Source organism: Hippichthys cyanospilos, chromosome 9 (assembly GCF_059441005.1).
Source record: "Hippichthys cyanospilos isolate Australia breed blue-spotted pipefish chromosome 9, RoL_Hcya_1.0, whole genome shotgun sequence".
In the NCBI taxonomy this organism is placed as follows: domain Eukaryota; kingdom Metazoa; phylum Chordata; class Actinopteri; order Syngnathiformes; family Syngnathidae; genus Hippichthys; species Hippichthys cyanospilos.
In genome coordinates this window covers 6,036,645-6,054,893 of record NC_142377.1, presented here as the reverse complement: position 1 = coordinate 6,054,893, position 18,249 = coordinate 6,036,645, and the positions used below count along the sequence as shown (strand labels likewise).

The following is an 18,249-nucleotide window of genomic DNA, read 5'->3' as shown; positions in this document are numbered from 1 at the left end:
AGGACCAAATCCCAGCGTGATGATCTATTATTATAATGTCAAGCATACTGTTAAATAAATACCTCTTGGACAGGGTGAAAATGTTATAACTCATTTGACAGCCCACGAGATGACAATATATCGAACGACATTTTGTATGTTGCCAAAAAACTAATTCCAGTTTCAATAAATCAATGATTTATAAGAAAAACAGACACGTAAATAAAACCACAAGTCACTTACATGACAAATATTCAAATTGATCATCAAATTGTAACATCAATCCATTTTCTCTAGCCGCTTACCATCACAAGGGCCGCATGCTTGCAGATTCAAACTGTACTATGGCTCATAATATCGGGCTTAAGCAATAAGGATTCACAATTCACCATCACCCATCTGTCTCGAATATCCAATTGGGGTTCATTTGGGCGAATTCCCTAGCAGGTGTTTGGAAAAGTATGTGCCCTGAAATTCATCCCAAAAGGCTGCTTGCTTCCAACATGGCTGACTTTTTCTACTCTAAAATGACTGCTAGTCTGAAATGAGTGCTTCAAACCAAAACCAAAACAAACCAATTTCCTGTTCAGTTTTGACCATGGCTTGTTTTCTGTGCATTGTGTTATGATAGCCATGCCCTCAAATTTCAAGCAGTGCAGTTCCTTCGTGACATCACAGCCCAACTGGGCCAGTGTTCTAAAGGGTGACTAACTAAAAACGGGAATTTTAGAATTGCATTTTGCTAGACGTGAGCAGGCGCCTCTGTGCTGCAGTCAATAGCTCGTCTGCCTCACCATTAAAGGGACCCGAGTTCAAATCCATCTCACTCCGGCCTTCCTGTGTGGAATTTGCAACGGGCAACAGCGTGCAATTAGCCACTAAAGTGTTTTATGAAAACGATGATAGTTTGACAGCTGCACAGAGGGAGTTCTGAGTTTTACAACTTAGGATGTAGTGGTGCTGTTCCATCAAAACATGCAATAAAAAAATAAAATACAAAATGCAATAGCATTTTGTATTAATAAGTTTGAAGAGACTGGATCTCCCCTAAAGAAGAAACCAACAGGATGACCAAGAAGTGCTCGTACTCCACAGAACATTGATGTTGTATGCGAGTCTGTCTTACGGGGCCCACGGTGTTCGAGAGATTAAATTTTTTGAATTTTAACATTTTTAGAAGAATTTAATTTTTTTGAAAGTATAATTTTCTACAGTAGATTTCAAGAATGCATGTGTATAACAAGACGCCATCTACAGGACGTAATTTAAAAAAAATGTAATGTTAGCCATTTATTCTTAAATGGCATATTTTAAGATTTCAATTACAATGAATAAAATACTTTTCTTCCATCACTCTTGGTTTTATTGTATTGTTTAAAAGTTCCTATTTTTAAGTTTAGAAGACCGGCTCATTTCAAACTGCACAGCCCTGAAAAAGTGGAATGGAATAGCGACTACAAGGTGCTGCCTGTCGCTTTCAGGATAGAACCGGTAAAGGTACAATGGAAACAATTTTTGGCATGCCACGCCCCCCAAAAAGTCATTTCATTCATCAGAATTATAATGAAAAAAAAAAACAAAACAGGAACTCACTCAGGCACTTACTTTTGGAAATATGCAAATGATGTAAAATATTTACTACTGTATGTGCACCACGTAATGACATAGTCGAGGATTTAAATAAATCATCCCACCCTCCCACTGAAGTGACTTGTTGATGACAGACTCCAATAAAGGTGCACTTTGGCTGCATGTGATGTCATTTATTCATATATATATATATATATATATATATATATATATATATATATATATATATATATATATATATATATATATATATATATATATATATATATATATATATTCTGTGTGTGTGTGCTGTAGAATGTAAGTGGGTTAATTCAAAGAGTGAATATGAGGTTTGCGTCGCTTCGGGCGTACTATGCCACGCGTCGCACATGCCGGTCTGCCTGCCTGCCCGCCTGCCTTCCAAATGAATCAAGGCTCATCTTGCACAGTGTTGATGCCACCAGCCAGCCAGTGCAGGGGGCTCTTTCAAACACTAAATATTACATCAAATGAGCCTGCTGCAAGTGTGGTGCTAGTGCACGGCTTTTTAGGCTGCCCATCTGCTCCGATGACTGTGAGTATGAGGCGACCGCATTTTATTACTTGTCTCATTAACGTTGCACAAAACAATACACTCGTTTGTCACTTGGTCTAAAAATAGAACAGTCCAATTAGATCTTTTTAGGAGAAGTGATACAAAGAGAGACAATTCCTGTAGTTAACCTTTAAGTCCCATATATATATATATATATTACAATTAAACTGCTAATTGTGCACCTTAGTTACATTTAGTTATTTTTCGCTAAGTGAGAATGCAGTTAAATTAGAGGAAAAAAAATCCTACTTTTTTCGAAGAGTAAACTGTAATCTGAGAAGAATAAAATTTTAGATTACTACCATATATATATATATATATATATATATATATATATATATATATATATATATATATATATATATATATATATATTTATACTGTATATATATATATATATATATATATATATATATATATATATATATATATATATATATATATATATATATATATATATATATATATATATATATATATATATATATATATATATATATATATATATATGCGCCATCAGGGCCAGCAAGGCCTTTTTTGCTGTCCTAACATAACCTGACATCATTATCATAACTATAATACTATAATAATTATAATAACTATAATGACAGTCAAATTCATTTTAAATTCATTTTTATTAAATACATATATTTTTTTTCATTTATAAAATTATTCTCCATATTCAGTCAATTTCGTGTCATATTATATTCATTTGATTACACTCCTTCCAGTGTTGTAGTTTTAAGTTTGCGTTTTGAGCCAATTAGAGTTCAGCTAACTTGTGTAGCCAGGCTGTATTTAATCTTACTGCTCCCGGAGGTGCTAGGGCATTCACTTTAACAGTTGCGGGCTTCTGCGCAAGCACAGACGGATATGTGACTGGCCCATATACTAATAAGATCGCCATCTAGGGGCCTGGAGGCTCACTGCAGGAAGGCGAGTTTATGGTGCACATGCGTAACCTTGAAACATCGTAAGTCAATGTATATATATATATATATATATATATATATATATATATATATATATATATATATATATATATATATATATATATATATATATATATATATATATATATATATATATATATTGGCTATATTGGCTGGCGACCACTTCAGGCAGTGTCCCCCCTGCTGACTGCCTGAAGACACCTGGGATAGGCACCAGCAAGCCAGTGACCCTAGTGAGGATGTTGCTCTAGAAAATGGATGGCTGGATGCATGGATGAATGCATGTTCACACTCATCACAGGCCAGCTCCTACCGCATCTCACCAAAGACACACCTCCTCCTCTGCAAAACATGCAAACTTTACACAGGAAGGCCAGAGCAAGTCAACTCTGAACTGTGAGGCGGACATGCTAACAACCACTCTTTCACCGTGCCTCCCAGAACAAATAAGCTTGCATCTCAATTCAAATGCATTGTTGTTTGACCCATCCCTACCATGTTCCCAGCATGTTATTACATACGTATTATGTGTGTACTGAGAGATTCCCAAGATATTACACAAGAAATATTTCACTTTGTGCATGAATAGCCCAAACTTTGGGCACACGATCACACAGTTGGGGAGCAGCTGCAACAACAGGATGCCCTTGAGAACAGGACACCCCACCCAGCACAGCCTGAATAAACATTTGTGTCAAGAAGGGGGGGTATGTGATGACACAACGACTTGGACACAAGCGAAAACTTCAACATGTCCGCCAAATATCAAGTGGATGATCAAAAGGGACCTTTTATGATCTATAATATTTAATGCGATTTCATGAAAGACTGAATTAGAATCCCTGAAGATTCATCATATTATCAGATGATTCCTAAATATGTTATGGGTTAGCTTGGACCGATACTTATAATTAACAGCTTAGCTGTTCCTGTGTGGAGTTTGCATCTTCTCCTCGTGTTTGCGTGGGTTTTCTTCAGGGTACTCCAGTTTACCTCCCAATTCCCAAAATATCCACGGTAGGTAGCTTGGACACTTTAAATGATTTTATTTCATATTTTTGACATATTTATTCACAAATAACAGTATTAATAAAATAACAATGACTATGTTGATTCATCATCAGTTTTTTTATACTTTTTTACCCAAATATTTATTGAGTATTATTTTACACTAATGATAATAAAAACAACAATTATTTTGATTGAATTGCATGCCCAAATATTCCAACATCTTACCGAATGGGAATGGGATTTTCCTGGCTGCAGTTTTGCTCGAAGGCTTGAACTGCGCTAATGCTCACCGCTGCCCCAATGGGTAAGAAAGAGTACTGTGGATAGCACACTGAGTGGATGTGTCATGACAGCAGAGGCCCAATTAGCCCTGGATGCAACACGGAGGATGCTGCCAGTCACCGAGACGCTTGCACGCCCGACCAACGGCCCGCTGGCGTTACCATGACAACCTCTGCAGGACTTCCTTCCTCCCCTTTCTGAAATGCACCGCCTCACCCTCTTTCTGCACTAATCCTGAGTTGCCCCTTTTATCAGGCTCTCGTCCTAATTTCAAAGCCAGCTAGTGTATTACCTCAGCCCACTCGGAGGCGAAGGAAGGCATTCGCTCCTTGGAGGGCTGGCCCTGCTTACACTTGGACACGGAGCCACTCCGAGCGGCGTGACCTCCGACGTCTTCTCCAAGCGGTGGCGCCAGCAAGTCCGAGTCCGACTTGGACAAACTTCGGGTCAGCCTCAGGTTGACGGCGGTCGTCGTCAATCCGTCTGAAACCTTGCCGGGTTCCTTCCCTTCAGCTTTGAAAGGATCCGTGTCCAGCGTGCATCTCGCCATTGTTTTATGCCAGGGTGGTTCCTTCTCCAGCTCAATAGGAAGATCCAGGATCTGTCATTGAGTGTTGAGTCTGGAAGACAAAGATGTAGTCAAGTGGAGCAAAGTGGAGGGAAAGGGAGTGGAAGTGCGAGTCAACAAGGTCCACCCACTGATCGTATCCTGTTGCCCTCCCCTGCAATCCTTTAGGCAGGCACACTTTTGTCTTACAGTCACATTGCTCCACGTGTCTGAGGCACATTCCCAGAAAGGAAATTGAACAGAAGATTCACAGGAAATCATGTATAACAGAGGATTCCCAAACTGTGATGAGAAGGCCTTAATACATCCAAGTCTACACAAACCTAACCCCAATCCCTGACACTAACCCTGTTGTTAACCCACTCAACCAACCAATATTCATAAATTTTAACCATACCTCTAACCCTACCATTAACTGAAAGCTAAATCCTTTCCAACCCTAGCCCAAACTCCTTTCGAAAATCAAAAATTACTCTTTCTTACAGCTTGTTCAGAATGAACTCGATAGGCATCTCTAAATCATACAGACAATATTCATATCACTCCAAATTTAGCATTTCTAAAATTGCCTATAGTTTTTGATTTGATATTGAGAATTTCATGATTGTCATGTACTTTTAAAGCATGAAGAACCCTGGCTCCAAGTTTTATACCTGAACATTTAACCCCATTTGAGCCGGTCCACAAAGTCATAGCCTCAGGTGACGGACTTCAGATTGTTCCATATGAGGCTTAAAACTAAGTGAGACCTCATTATCATCCCCATCACACCAGGGTGAGACAATTTTGGAACAACCTGGCCAAGGAGCTGAGACACATGTGATTGGTGACATTTTGCAAATCACTTCTTACACCTCATTGTTACAGAGTGGCTTCCATGTGATGCTGTCTTCTTCCCTACTTGTATTTATTTTAACCAACCCAAACCATAACATTCCCCTATCCAAAGCCCAATCAATTACGATTACAACCTTAACCCTTAACAACTATAAACAGCCCAAATTGTTTGCCCAAACCCTCCCTAAACCCAAGTTAAAGAATGAATTCAAACAACCCTATAACTTATTATGATCAATTCTAGCGCTGGCCGATGCTAATCCCAACCATAACCAAATTTTCAAACCAGCAGCAGTGGTGGACAATTAGTCAGTACTGACTGACTTTCCGTCGATATGTGGTTCTAATGCCACCTGGTGACTCTCTTTGGAGTCTGGTGTGAAATACCCCACCCCCATTCTATAAAAGAACTTGAGTGCCTTTGTTTGCATTCGTGTTTATTCGGAGACATTCACGTTTTTTACTTTCAGTTTCATTCTTGGGTTCTGGAGGAGAGATTTTGCACCAGGTCAAGTCAAGTAAATGGCAAGGTGTTGGGTTTTTGTTGGGGACTGATTTGATTGAGTAAAATGCTTGTTTTTGGCTCCTTCATTCTCTCCGCTGAGATAGGCTCCAGTGAGGACAAGCGGTCATGGATTGATAGATGTGTCATGGCCGGATGGTTTTCGAACAAAGTCATGAATGGGGCGTGGCAATCACATGGTGATAGACATGGCTTCGATCAACGGGATGTTTCACATATTGGTTAGAGACGTCGGTACTAAAACACTCACATTTCATAAGAAATGCAATCAATAATGTGCCAAAGGTAAGATATCACCAAATATATGCACATACGGTATATAACTGCGGAAATATGAAAATATTATGATATGGGCCTCCCTTTCTTCGCAAAGATAGAAATAACTATTTTGCCTTTATTGACAATGTGAGGGGTGCATCAAATTTGTTATGACATCAAAAAGGGGCGCACTTTCAAAAATTTTCAGAAGGTGACAGTAAATCAAGTCTTAATTAGTGCTTTTTTATTTTTTTTTTACCTCATTAGGTCTTCATGCTTCAACAGTCGACATCCTTTTACCAAGAATGTTCCAGGATTTCTGTTGCGGAATGAGAATCCCAGAAGCATCCCAAAAAGCCGGGTCCTTATCCGATGTGACAGCCGGGTAATCAGGTTACTGGTGCACATTGAAGACTGGATGCCTACTTTGCCTTCTATGAATGCCTCGTCCAAAGAAGCTTGAAATGGAGGTCGCACTCAAGCGCCTTTATTTTCAGAGGCCAGACATGATGTCACATTTGTTACTATGAGTCTGTTTGGTACATGGGCCAAGGAAGAAGGTGAGCTTGTGGATCAAGGTCAGATACATAAATTTCAATTTTACATCTGTTACACTGTGGGCTTGGCGGAGGTCTACACTCGATTCAGTAACATCTCAACAAGTCTGTAAAGAATTTTGTTGTCGTTGAATGAGTTATACATGTTTTAATAAAGATAATTGCTGGGAATTTGTATAGATCGCAAGCTATGTTGTACTGAATTCTAGAGCAAGTGTTTAACAGTTTTTTCACCATTAAGTTTTTCTGTGTGTCTTTTTTTGCTTTTTTTTTTTGTTTCCGATGCCAGACACACTTTGGAGTCTGGTGTGAAAAGCCCCGTAAGAACTTGAGTGCCTTGGTTCGCACCCGTGGTTATCCAGTGAAAGTTCAATTTGCCATTAGATAGCTACCTATACTTGCTTAAGCCCCAAATATGAAAATTTATTTTAGCTTTCCGTCTGGCCTGGCTGATGTTGCATGTCTTTTTGTCAGTCATGATTGCAATTATGATTTTGTTCCTGTTTTTTTAATTTTAACTTTTATTTCCCCCTTTGTTGTTTTACTTCAAGCTAGCTAAATAAGAGTAACCCATCTACCATAACAATGAGGTGTTGATCTTGTAGCAGCGTCTCCATGACTACCTCCTCCTCTTCTTCATTTGGCAATTCTGCTCTTTGTGACGGAACGCCATCTCCATGCACAGTACGCCTGGGCGCCCGTGCCCTCAATCAGCCAAGTTCCTCCGCATTGCTCACCTCGCGTCTCTCATGGCCGTGACAGAGAAGATGACCCCTTTCGCTCCCTTGGGATGAGCGGGGGCGAAGCTGAGGAGGATTCAGGCCGCTGCAAATGGTGCTGAGCCAGCAAAATACAAACGCCACATCTAATGAAACCAAGTGAAGAGGAGCACGTCTGATGATCTCTGTGACTGAGATGAGGATTAAAAAAAATGGAAGGGATAAAATGGCCACTTTGAATTCTCTGACAATGATTTATTAAAAACACGCCATAACCAATCTATTAAACAATTATAGATTGTTCATACTGTGAATTATAGGTATTTTTAAAACTCTGTGACATGGCACTTTTATGCTAAAGATAACAAGACAGATACTATAGTTAATAGTGCTGCCCCTGTGCTGAGCACAAATTACACAAATCTGTGGCAAGTAGACAATTATTAAAGTGAGCTACTTGCTGTTCATTTACATGATATGGTCATGAATCACACTATCATTGACATGGAGCGAAATTGGAGAAAATGTCAATTTTGTTACAATTTGTTTCAAAAATAGATTGTCCTTGTATTTATAGATTACACAATATTCTATTAGACCTAGGAAATTAATAGATTTTAATCAGTTTTATTGAATTTTGAGGTGTTGATTTTTTTATTTATATATTGTTTTGCAAACAACAAAAAAAATTTTTTTAAATTCTTTTTTTTTGGGAATTGCTGAAATGCACATTTACATTGTGAGAAGATTAATTTAGCACGACAGCATGGTCACCCTAACCAAACCAAAGCAAGTAAATGGAAGCAAAAAAACAGCCAATGTGCAGGTTGACAAGAAGGCCTGGTAGGCTTTTCATGCTCTACCCATTTTTTTCTTATGTAGTTGTTGTGAGCCCTCTCAAAAATGATTTTGGGGCTTTTGGTTTCTCGGCATCACGTCTTCATGGCCTGTTAAGGGCGACATACTGTAAATTCAAACATGAAGGAGCCAGCTGATGATCCTCGAGGGGAAAGACAGCCGTGACTCATGAACATTCTCCACGCACGCCACGGAGAGGCCGTCGCCGCTGCCACATATAGGAAGTGCAACGAACAATAACAATGCACATGGGGGGGTGCTCGTGCTCCGTGATGTATGAACACATCTTTAGTAATTCGGGTACTATCCTCCATACCCCTGCTGGCTTGTCTTTGCTGCTGCGTGGCTGACATTGTGAAGAACAACTTCCTCACTCGCACAGAAGATTCGCTGACATTCTTGTCCCTGTGGAACCTGAGTGCAGGCCTCGCCTGCTCGGCCAACAAGTACATACAGTTCAGTATGTGTTTCAAAAGTCAAACAACCATTCGTCATATGCGAAATTAGATGCAGGTATATATATATATATATATATATATATATATATATATATATATATATATATATATATATATATATATATATATATATATATATAGATATATATATAGATATATATATAGATATATATATATATACACACACACACACAGTGATCCCCCCTACTTCGCGGTTAATGGGGGCTGTCAACCCCCCGTGAAGACTGAAACCCGCGAAGTAGGGTATCAGTTCCTAGATTTCTATGTAAGCCCCAATATAGCCACAGTAACCATAAACAATCCTTTTTTTGTGTGTATTTTTTGCCTATTTTATTTCCTTTCTCCTATTATTTAACATTACATTATGCTTATTAACATTATTGTATATTCATTAAATAACTAATATTATTTAGTTTGTTGAGAATATGTTCTCAGGACTGGTTATCTGCACCAAGACTCCAGTGAAAGAGTACGCAAGTCATCACGTTTAAGTTCACATTTATTTTGGCTCATGTAGCCTATAGTGTATCATGTAGTATCTGTTGAATAATAAATCAACAACAACCTTAAAGTCAGTAAACTAACATATAAACACTTAATCTATGAATTTACTATATTTTTAGCCGGCATTAGCGGGTTAGCAACAACTAACAACTACTAACTATAAAGTGCAATCTCTACACAAACGAACACATAAACAGAATAAACACTCATCGCTTACTAAACATAGGCAGTAGCGTGCGTTATCAACATAAATGATAATAAACTATAAATATGAGCTTACGTTGTCATTCACTACGTCACCATAACGAGCCGAATGACGCACGGAGAACATAAAACAGGAAACAGAAATGCAACGTAAGCCGATATATATATATATATATATATATATATATATATATATATATATATATATATATATATATATATATATATATATATATATATATATATATATATATATATATATATATATATATATATATATATATATATATATATATATACAGTAAACTCTTTGATTTTTACTGACGGCAGAAGGGTAGCATCAATGGCAAGGACAAAAAGTGTGATGTCAGCAGTTAATCGAAGAAGGTTTATGACCAACTAGAAATGAAAATAATCCTTTTCCAGTGAGCAGCTACGTAAATTGAGAGTATGGGCAAAGCATGAAATGTGTGTCAGGTTGTTAATCTGTGAACCTGCGAGCATACGGCAGCATTATCAGTCACGATCACCAGATCAGTATCGGTCAAACTCCATTTGTTAGCAGCAGAGTGAAACGTTGAATTCACAATGACTCCGTGTAGCCCTGTGTACATCATTTGTGATGTACCATCTGGAGACTTCATCTTGCCTTAGTCTTCATGGGAAGACAATAAGGGCAAGCACACACGTTTTTACTTTTTATTGTTTATCACATTTTTTGTTTGTGGGGAAGTGTACCTAACAAATTGTCTACCTATGCGCATGGCATAGTGCTTTAATTTGACTGGAACTTGTCCCCCTCAGAGAGTTCGAATGCTCCTCAATGACCTCAAGGGAGCGGCTGTCCTGTTACGCCACAAAACAACATTCCCAGACCCCTCGGACAGGAAGCTGCTCCCTTGTGCTTAAGGGTGGAAAATGAGCATCTATAAATAATCGTGTAATTTATACGACAAGTCAACACGCACCGCACAACATCGACACGTTAGCGTGAAGATTGTGAGAAGATTAATTTAGCACGCTGCAGGGAATCAGCGGATAAACAGTGTACGTGTGTGCATGTATGTGCAGTATATGTGGTAATGTGTGCGTGTTTGTTGGGTAAGTAAGTGCCCGTGTCAGTGAAAGGACTGGGCACTGCTCCATGTTTCCCATTGTGCCATCAGCAAAAGAGGATGACAGCAACATCCTCTGACAGATTTCAATGCCTCCAGCCCAGAATTGACCCCCTCCAATGTAAATAATGATAATAAAAATAATAAAAGCTGTATTTCTACCAAATTAAAGATTTTTAGGGAGAAAAATCCATCGGTCCCTCTTTTTTCTATAGCCGCATATCCTTAGCAGGGTCGCTGGCTTTTTGGTGCCTATCGCAGTTGTCTACGGGCAGAAGGCAGGGGACACCCTGAAGTGGTTGCCACCCAATTACAGAAAGAAGGAAAATATTACATTAAGTATAAAACCATCACTTAACCTCCAGTACCCAATTCATGTTTCTGATTTCTTTCTATCATTTTTTTTCTTAGTCCTCTGTGAAAGTCTTTGTCCATATTTTATTATATGAATGCTCCTCTTAAATTTTATGAACTTGAGGGTGCGCTTGCATGCAGGTGTTTTTTTGGGGGGGTGCTAGCTGCAGTGGAACAATGCCGCAGGAGGTGCTACGCACCACTCGTGTGGTCTTATAGCCGTGCTTTTGCACGGCTAACTCAGACTCGAAATTTAACACTGATATTATAATATGTGGTCAACAACAAATTTGGATAAACGTCGTGATTGTGGCAAAAATTAAGTCAACTGGAGCAGGTTTCTCAGATAAAATAAAACGGACCAAACGTAAAGATATTTTTCTCTTTTGCAAACAAGCTCTATTTCTCAGATGTCTTGAAAAGATCTGTGATTGACCTGTGATGTGGAGTGGCCTTTGCTGAGTTCTGAATACATCCTAGTAAAAGGCTCAAATTTGGTCCAAAGGTTGACATGAGTGTAACCTACCCATTAACTTTGGTTGTTAACAACACACCTGAGTTGACGTCCTCACTGTAATTTGGTACTGACATTTTGAATAACAACTCTTGTAATACCTCTCTGAGCTACAGATGCTATCGCTAGTGTTTGGGGCAGCATAAGTTGTTGGTTCTGGGGTAAAGTCTTGTGTCTCAGGTAGGACATCAGGCTTTGCTGTTTTAAAAATAGGTCTAGGTCTGCATCCACCTGGCACTCAAGGCTTGAGGCTTTTAGCTCTTCTATCTTTATCTCATAGAATATTTTGGACTAAAAGAACTCATAAAAATGGACTTTCGCCTTCACTTTGTGGGAAAACTTTTTGAGAACTGTTTTGACTTGTTGTGAAGTTCAACAGCCACGAAGAGCTTGAGTATTCACTGTGTTTGTTACCATGACTGCAAAGAATTTTACAGGACAACTATATTAACATTTGTGATGGGTCCAGTAACAATGATTCATTGGGGCATGTATAATGCTCAGAGAGCGAAACCCCGTGTCGTAAAGCATATGTATTGATTTAAGAAAAGTCTTGGGACCCTAAAGCCACTCGTATTCGCTCATGTGACAGATCTAGCCGCTGTATTGCTCAATCAGTAGGCTACCTTTAACTGAGGTACTGAACTTTAGAAGGAAGACCACATGTCAGCAAATTCTGTCTTTGCTTATTGAATCCCAATTTTTTCCATTTTTCCCATGAAATCAGTGTGTTAGGGATCCTGAAAGAAAAAGAAAGGCTTCAGCTTGTGCGACCATTTTAAGATCATATCATCAACTAAGACATTCTTAATTGTCAGCAACAGTGGATGTCACAGTATCATTACCGTGGATTCGATTCCCAGGTGAGGACTGGTTTGTCAACGAGTGTAATCTATTTTTTTTCTAACATTTTTCTTCAAACATCACTTCCATGCATTGGATGAGGCCAGTGTAAAATATTACAAGCCGTCATGCGTTTTGCAACATATGAAATATCAAAAGTAAAAAGGCCCAACTTCAACCTTATTAAAGAATTATTAACCAGAGTTACAATAATATTTTAAGTAATATAAGTTGTCACACGGGCAAGAAAGCGGACCCAGAAGCACACGCAAACAGGTGTTTAACCGAGTCATTTTATTTAATCAAATGCTTGTAGGCTGAATGGAGTAAAGTAGCTGTGGTGGGTAGTCAAGGGCAGGCAGGGTCGATACACGGGCAGGCAAGAGTAGGCAGGTTGGCAGATCTTTGGATACAGGCTGGTAGGTACATGGATAGGCAAGAGTAGTTGGCGGGCTGGTGGATGGTCATCTATAGGATGAGTCGGAACATGGGCGGGCAGGCCGAGTAGGTTGCTGGAAAGCTTGGCATATGACATCAAGACAATCGGGCAAATACTAGGAGGGAAAGACCGGCTTTTATGCTGTGCATGACAAATTGTAGCAGCTGTTGATAATTTGATCTGATTGACTGGAAAGTGGTTGAACTGGTCAATGGAAGAATGAAGTGGCTGGGCTCGCAGGCTGTGACAATAAGTTATCAAATAAAAGTAAAAAAGCACGTTTTCAACATTATTGTCATAGGACTGTGACTTCGCACATGATTGTGTTTGTTCAAAAAGGACAATCTGATTTTTCTAAGACTAATATTTTTTTCTCTTAAAATTGTGAATTTATTCTTGCAAGATTTTGAAAATAAATTGGTCTTGTGAAATTACTACGGGATTCCCTTCAAATGATTTCTGTAGGGAGAAAATATGACTATTCTTGATAAATACTTTCATAAATAAATTCTTCTTCAAAAAAGAAACATGAAGTCATGAATACCTATGGGATTATGACTTTATTCACAAATTATGACAGTAAAATTGCATTTTTTTTCCTTATGAATGATAACTACAAAAGCCAATTTTTCTAAGGAAAATTGAGTTTAAGTTTTAAAAAGGAAATTTGAAATCCTGTAAAATTATTGCTACACTTTTGAAATAATAAATGAAAATGAAAATGAGCCATGAAGTTGTTTTTTTTTACACGGTACTTTTAAGATTTGTCTCTGATAATGAATTTGTGTGTAAGATGTCCTATTGCATATTTAAAATACTGCTTATTCTGTGACTAGCATTGGCTTATTTTATAATTTCTGGCAGAGCAACTCTCTTTGAAACCACTTAATTTTTTTTCATGTGTACTTGAAGAGAACACAGCTGAGTCATGTCGCCGTTAATGGTGCTGCTTTATGCCTTTTTGTTCAATACTCTCACACATGAACTTGAATAAAAAAACATAAAACACACACACATGTTACAAAAGAAAGAAAGCGTGTTGACTTTGAAGAAAAGACAGCAGTGCTAAGCAGATTGGCACACAGTACGATAACGGCCGGCGCGCTTCCATTAAATGCTAAATGAGTTTTTCACTTGTTGACTGACAGGAGGGACAAAAAGAAAATGTCTGCACAGGAGATAAGGGAAAACGTGAACAATAATTGAGGCCTCTGAGCTCGGGGGAAAAACATTTCCCACTTTAGCTTCTTTTTGCTGTTATCATCATCAATTAAACTGCTAATTGTGCACCTTGGTTACATTTAGTTATTTTTCGCTAAGTGAGAATGCAGTTAAATTAGGGGAAAAAAAATCCTACTTTTTTCGAAAAGTAAACTGTAATCTGAGAAGAATAAAATTTTAGATTACTACTATATATATATATATATATATATATATATATATATATATATATATATATATATATATATATATATATATATATATATATATATATATATATATATATATATATATATATATATATATATATATATATACTGTGAGGCGGACGTGTGAACCACTGCACCACCGAGCCACCTATATACATACAACAAAATTCTCTTTAGAGTGAACATGTGGCCTGTGTGGGAAGGAACACTTTGCATGAGTAGTGACACAAACTTGCAAGTGCTTTTCCTCGGTGCACGGGACCAGATGCAGCATATGTCCGAGGTGAAGATAAAACATTCAAGTGCTCTTCATCAAAGTTGAGGCCACATGAAAAATGGAAAAGCTTTTTCCACTTTTAGTTCCATGTCGACAAACAAAAATATCTCAAAATCGGTGTCACTGAAATTTGAAATTTAGCCAAATGTAACCAAGGCCCTCCCAGATGCCCAAGCTTTGCATCTACCTGTAAGAGAGAGCCCAGACGCTCTGCGGAGAAAACTAATCAAAGCCACTTTGTGAGCTTGTTCTTTCAGTCATTATAATGGGTGAGGGTAGGAGCGTGGATTTGTGATCCACACCGTTTGGCTCAACACTTCCTTCCTCAAGACAGACTCCGTATGACTGCAAGATGCTGCTCGGATCTGCCTGTCATTCACCCGCTTCATTCTTCCCTCAGAAAGACCCCAAGAAATTAAAATTTTTCCCATTTGGGGAAAGATCATTCATCCCCTGCTCGAGGAAGGATCGCGGGCACTCCATTTCCTGAGAAGACCATAGTCACATATTTGCTATTGCTGATTCTCATCCCAACCACTTCAAACTAACTTACTAACTGCTTCAATGGGTTTTGAAGAGTGCTATACCGAAGTAACGGCACTGCTAAAATACTTGAAGAAAATGTTTAGTTTTTCAAAGAAAAGATGAGTAAAGCCTTTCTGATGGCACAATTAATGTGAACTGTAGTTACATCCCAATTGTCACGCACTGGTTTCTAAAATTCAAAGTTTTTTTTATTGGGTTCTTTGACCGCCAAAAATGTATTATTTGATATCATTTGTCATTAGAGTGATATCAGAGTATTTAATGAATTGAATGAACCAGTTCAGAATTGACCCCACCTATTTCCCAGAGTCGCTTGAGATTAATGCCAGTACACCTGGCATTGGTGAGGATAAGCGGTGCAGAAGATTTCAATGTTATATGTTCATTGTTGAGAGGCTATAGAACAACATATTCCAAAAAATGGCCATAAATAATCATACAACCATTTTGCAAGAACAAACTTACAATATTAAAAGCCAGTTTGAAAAAGTATATCCCTGTAAATTCTTTTTGAAAATGTACATAAAATACTCTATTCTTGTGATTTTTTTTTTAATCGACCTTGTAAATAATCCATTAGGCCTTGTAAGATTATGACATATCTAAAAGATGATCATCTCAAGAATTACAATACAGCTTTTTTCTAAAAATGTTAATGTTGAAAGGAATGCAATCATTGTAAAACGTTTAATTTTCCAGTGTTATTTAAAAAAGAGAGGACCTAAAAGTCAGCCCTGGGGGACACCATATTTACAATCATTTTCTGGCAAGCATTCACTCGTGCCTTAAATTCTGTCTTGAGATTAACAAAGTATGCTTGTCTATCTAAAGCATGTGAGGAATGAGGAAGAGCTTTAGTCTTGTAAAATTACATTAAAAAAAACAATTCTTGAAGGATTGCAACATTATTTTTGTTAAATTACAACCAAAAAATTTTCTTCATAGGTCAGAAGTGTAAAATTATGACTTGATCTGACAAGTGTAATTCCTCCATTCTGCATGAACACCTAAACGTGACTTGAGCTCAATTTCCCCCATCTTCTGCTTCAATAAGTGCAGCCTGCCTTCCTCTCAGCCACCACAAACCACCCTTGTGCCCCCCTGGTGGGCCACCCATCAGCACGGGGCACTGTGTGGACACTGGATGAGATTCTCTTCCCTCACCTGCTGCTGCACGGACATGTTTTATAAATAGACGTGTTAAATATTCATATGTCAGCAGCTGTATCCAAAAGCAGACTGCTGTCTTTTCCCAAAGTCACAAGAACCAGTCCAAAATTATGCAATAATTTTAAATTTATGAAAATCATATGTATAATTTCTTTTGGTTGTAGTTTGGACGTGTGCATGTTATATTTAAAAAGCTTTCTCATCAAGTGAAATTTATTTATATAGTGGGCCACCGTGTTATTAATCCGTTCCACGGTTGGGCTTGTAAGGCGAATTCACCATATGACAGGCAATCCAAACCTATGTTAAATAGCTCATGCGTTTCGAACCCCAGGTAAAAACATTAAAATTGTACATACACATTCAAAATCGATACCAAAATAGTATAGTAAGTGCTACGTATATATAATATACATGTATACAATCAGAAAACATCATAAATAAAAAATATAGAAAGAGATTTATTTACCTTTGGGTGCCGCTTGTTATGCCCATATTCCCTAGTAAGGGTAGCCTAGGCAAGGCTAGCTTATGACCCCAACCGCTGAATGGATTAATCTCGTAACACGGGGGCCCACTGTATTCCACATCGCAACATAAAAAAAACATAAGCCAGGGACGCTGTAACACGGGGGTCCACTGTATAGCCCTTAATCAAAAAGGAGTTTCGAAGGAGTCCGTGACGACTGATCTTAACTCCCAGGAGTGCAAAAAAAAACAAACAAACAATGCAAAACAAAATATTACAATTAAGCGTGCAGTATTCATTAAAAGTTTGCTCACAACCTTTTTTCTTTTTTTAATCCGTTTGCCTTGGGGGACACCGTATTAAAATTTACACAATATTTAATTTTTAATAACCTTTCAAGTTTCCCTTAATTTACCTTACACGATTAATAGTCCATGTTGATCAATCTATCTATCTATACTTTAACCTAGTTGTATCAGTTTGGCCCTTTTTCGAATTCCCATTTCTGGGTTCTATGGTTATCAGCACACTTCCTTTCTGCAAACAGTCTGTCACCCCTTTATAGGAAGAAAGGCTCCACATTGAATATTCATTAAGTCAGTTTTTCCCATGTCACGTGATAGACACTTTGCATAAAATGTGCATGAACGTGAGAATGTGTGGGTGGTGCTCAGTGACCATCATGTGACAAAATCCATGTGCGCAGTCTCCAAAGAACTGTACAGTCAGTGACAGATGTGGCGCACGGTTTCCTAAGCTCCGGAACATGAAGACACAATCCATTAGCAAAATACTTCCGCTTTTTTTATTGAATTGTTTAATAATTAGGCTGCAGCTTTTTTCATTCAAATGTTTACTGTAATTATGACTTCACTGTCGCGTACTAATAGAGGGTTGCATTAATGGGCACATGTAATTAGGTCTGTCGTTTATGACTCTATGGCGCCATCTATCGGTGAATAATGTCATTACTAATCGATTACTGTAGCTACATAATACGCGACAGTATTGAAGGAATAAAATATTAACTTTTTGATGCATCCTTCCTTAAAAAATAAGGAATATGGGCCAAACACGAAGAGAGCCACTTCTTGTTGTGTCAGAAGCTAAGAAGGACCTTCCTGTTTCTTTAGCCAATCTCCAGCAAAAGTGAAAATTGTAATAATGTTGAGTTACTGTGAATATGTTTTGTT

At 38.0% G+C, this 18,249-nt stretch overlaps 1 protein-coding gene across 2 annotated transcripts in view; it reads right to left on the bottom strand.

The window, feature by feature from the left end:
- The window catches only part of anks1ab (ankyrin repeat and sterile alpha motif domain containing 1Ab), a 51,156-nt gene extending 46,137 nt beyond the window's left edge, over nucleotides 1-5,019 (bottom strand). For both annotated transcript variants that reach the window (XM_088423453.1, XM_088423452.1), the window contains exon 1: nucleotides 4,685-5,019. In XM_088423453.1, the coding sequence (XP_088279579.1) occupies nucleotides 4,685-4,942 (258 nt within the window). In that variant the 5' untranslated portion in view covers nucleotides 4,943-5,019. The remainder of the gene's footprint in view (nucleotides 1-4,684) is intronic.
- Nucleotides 5,020-18,249: the final 13,230 nt, after the last annotated feature.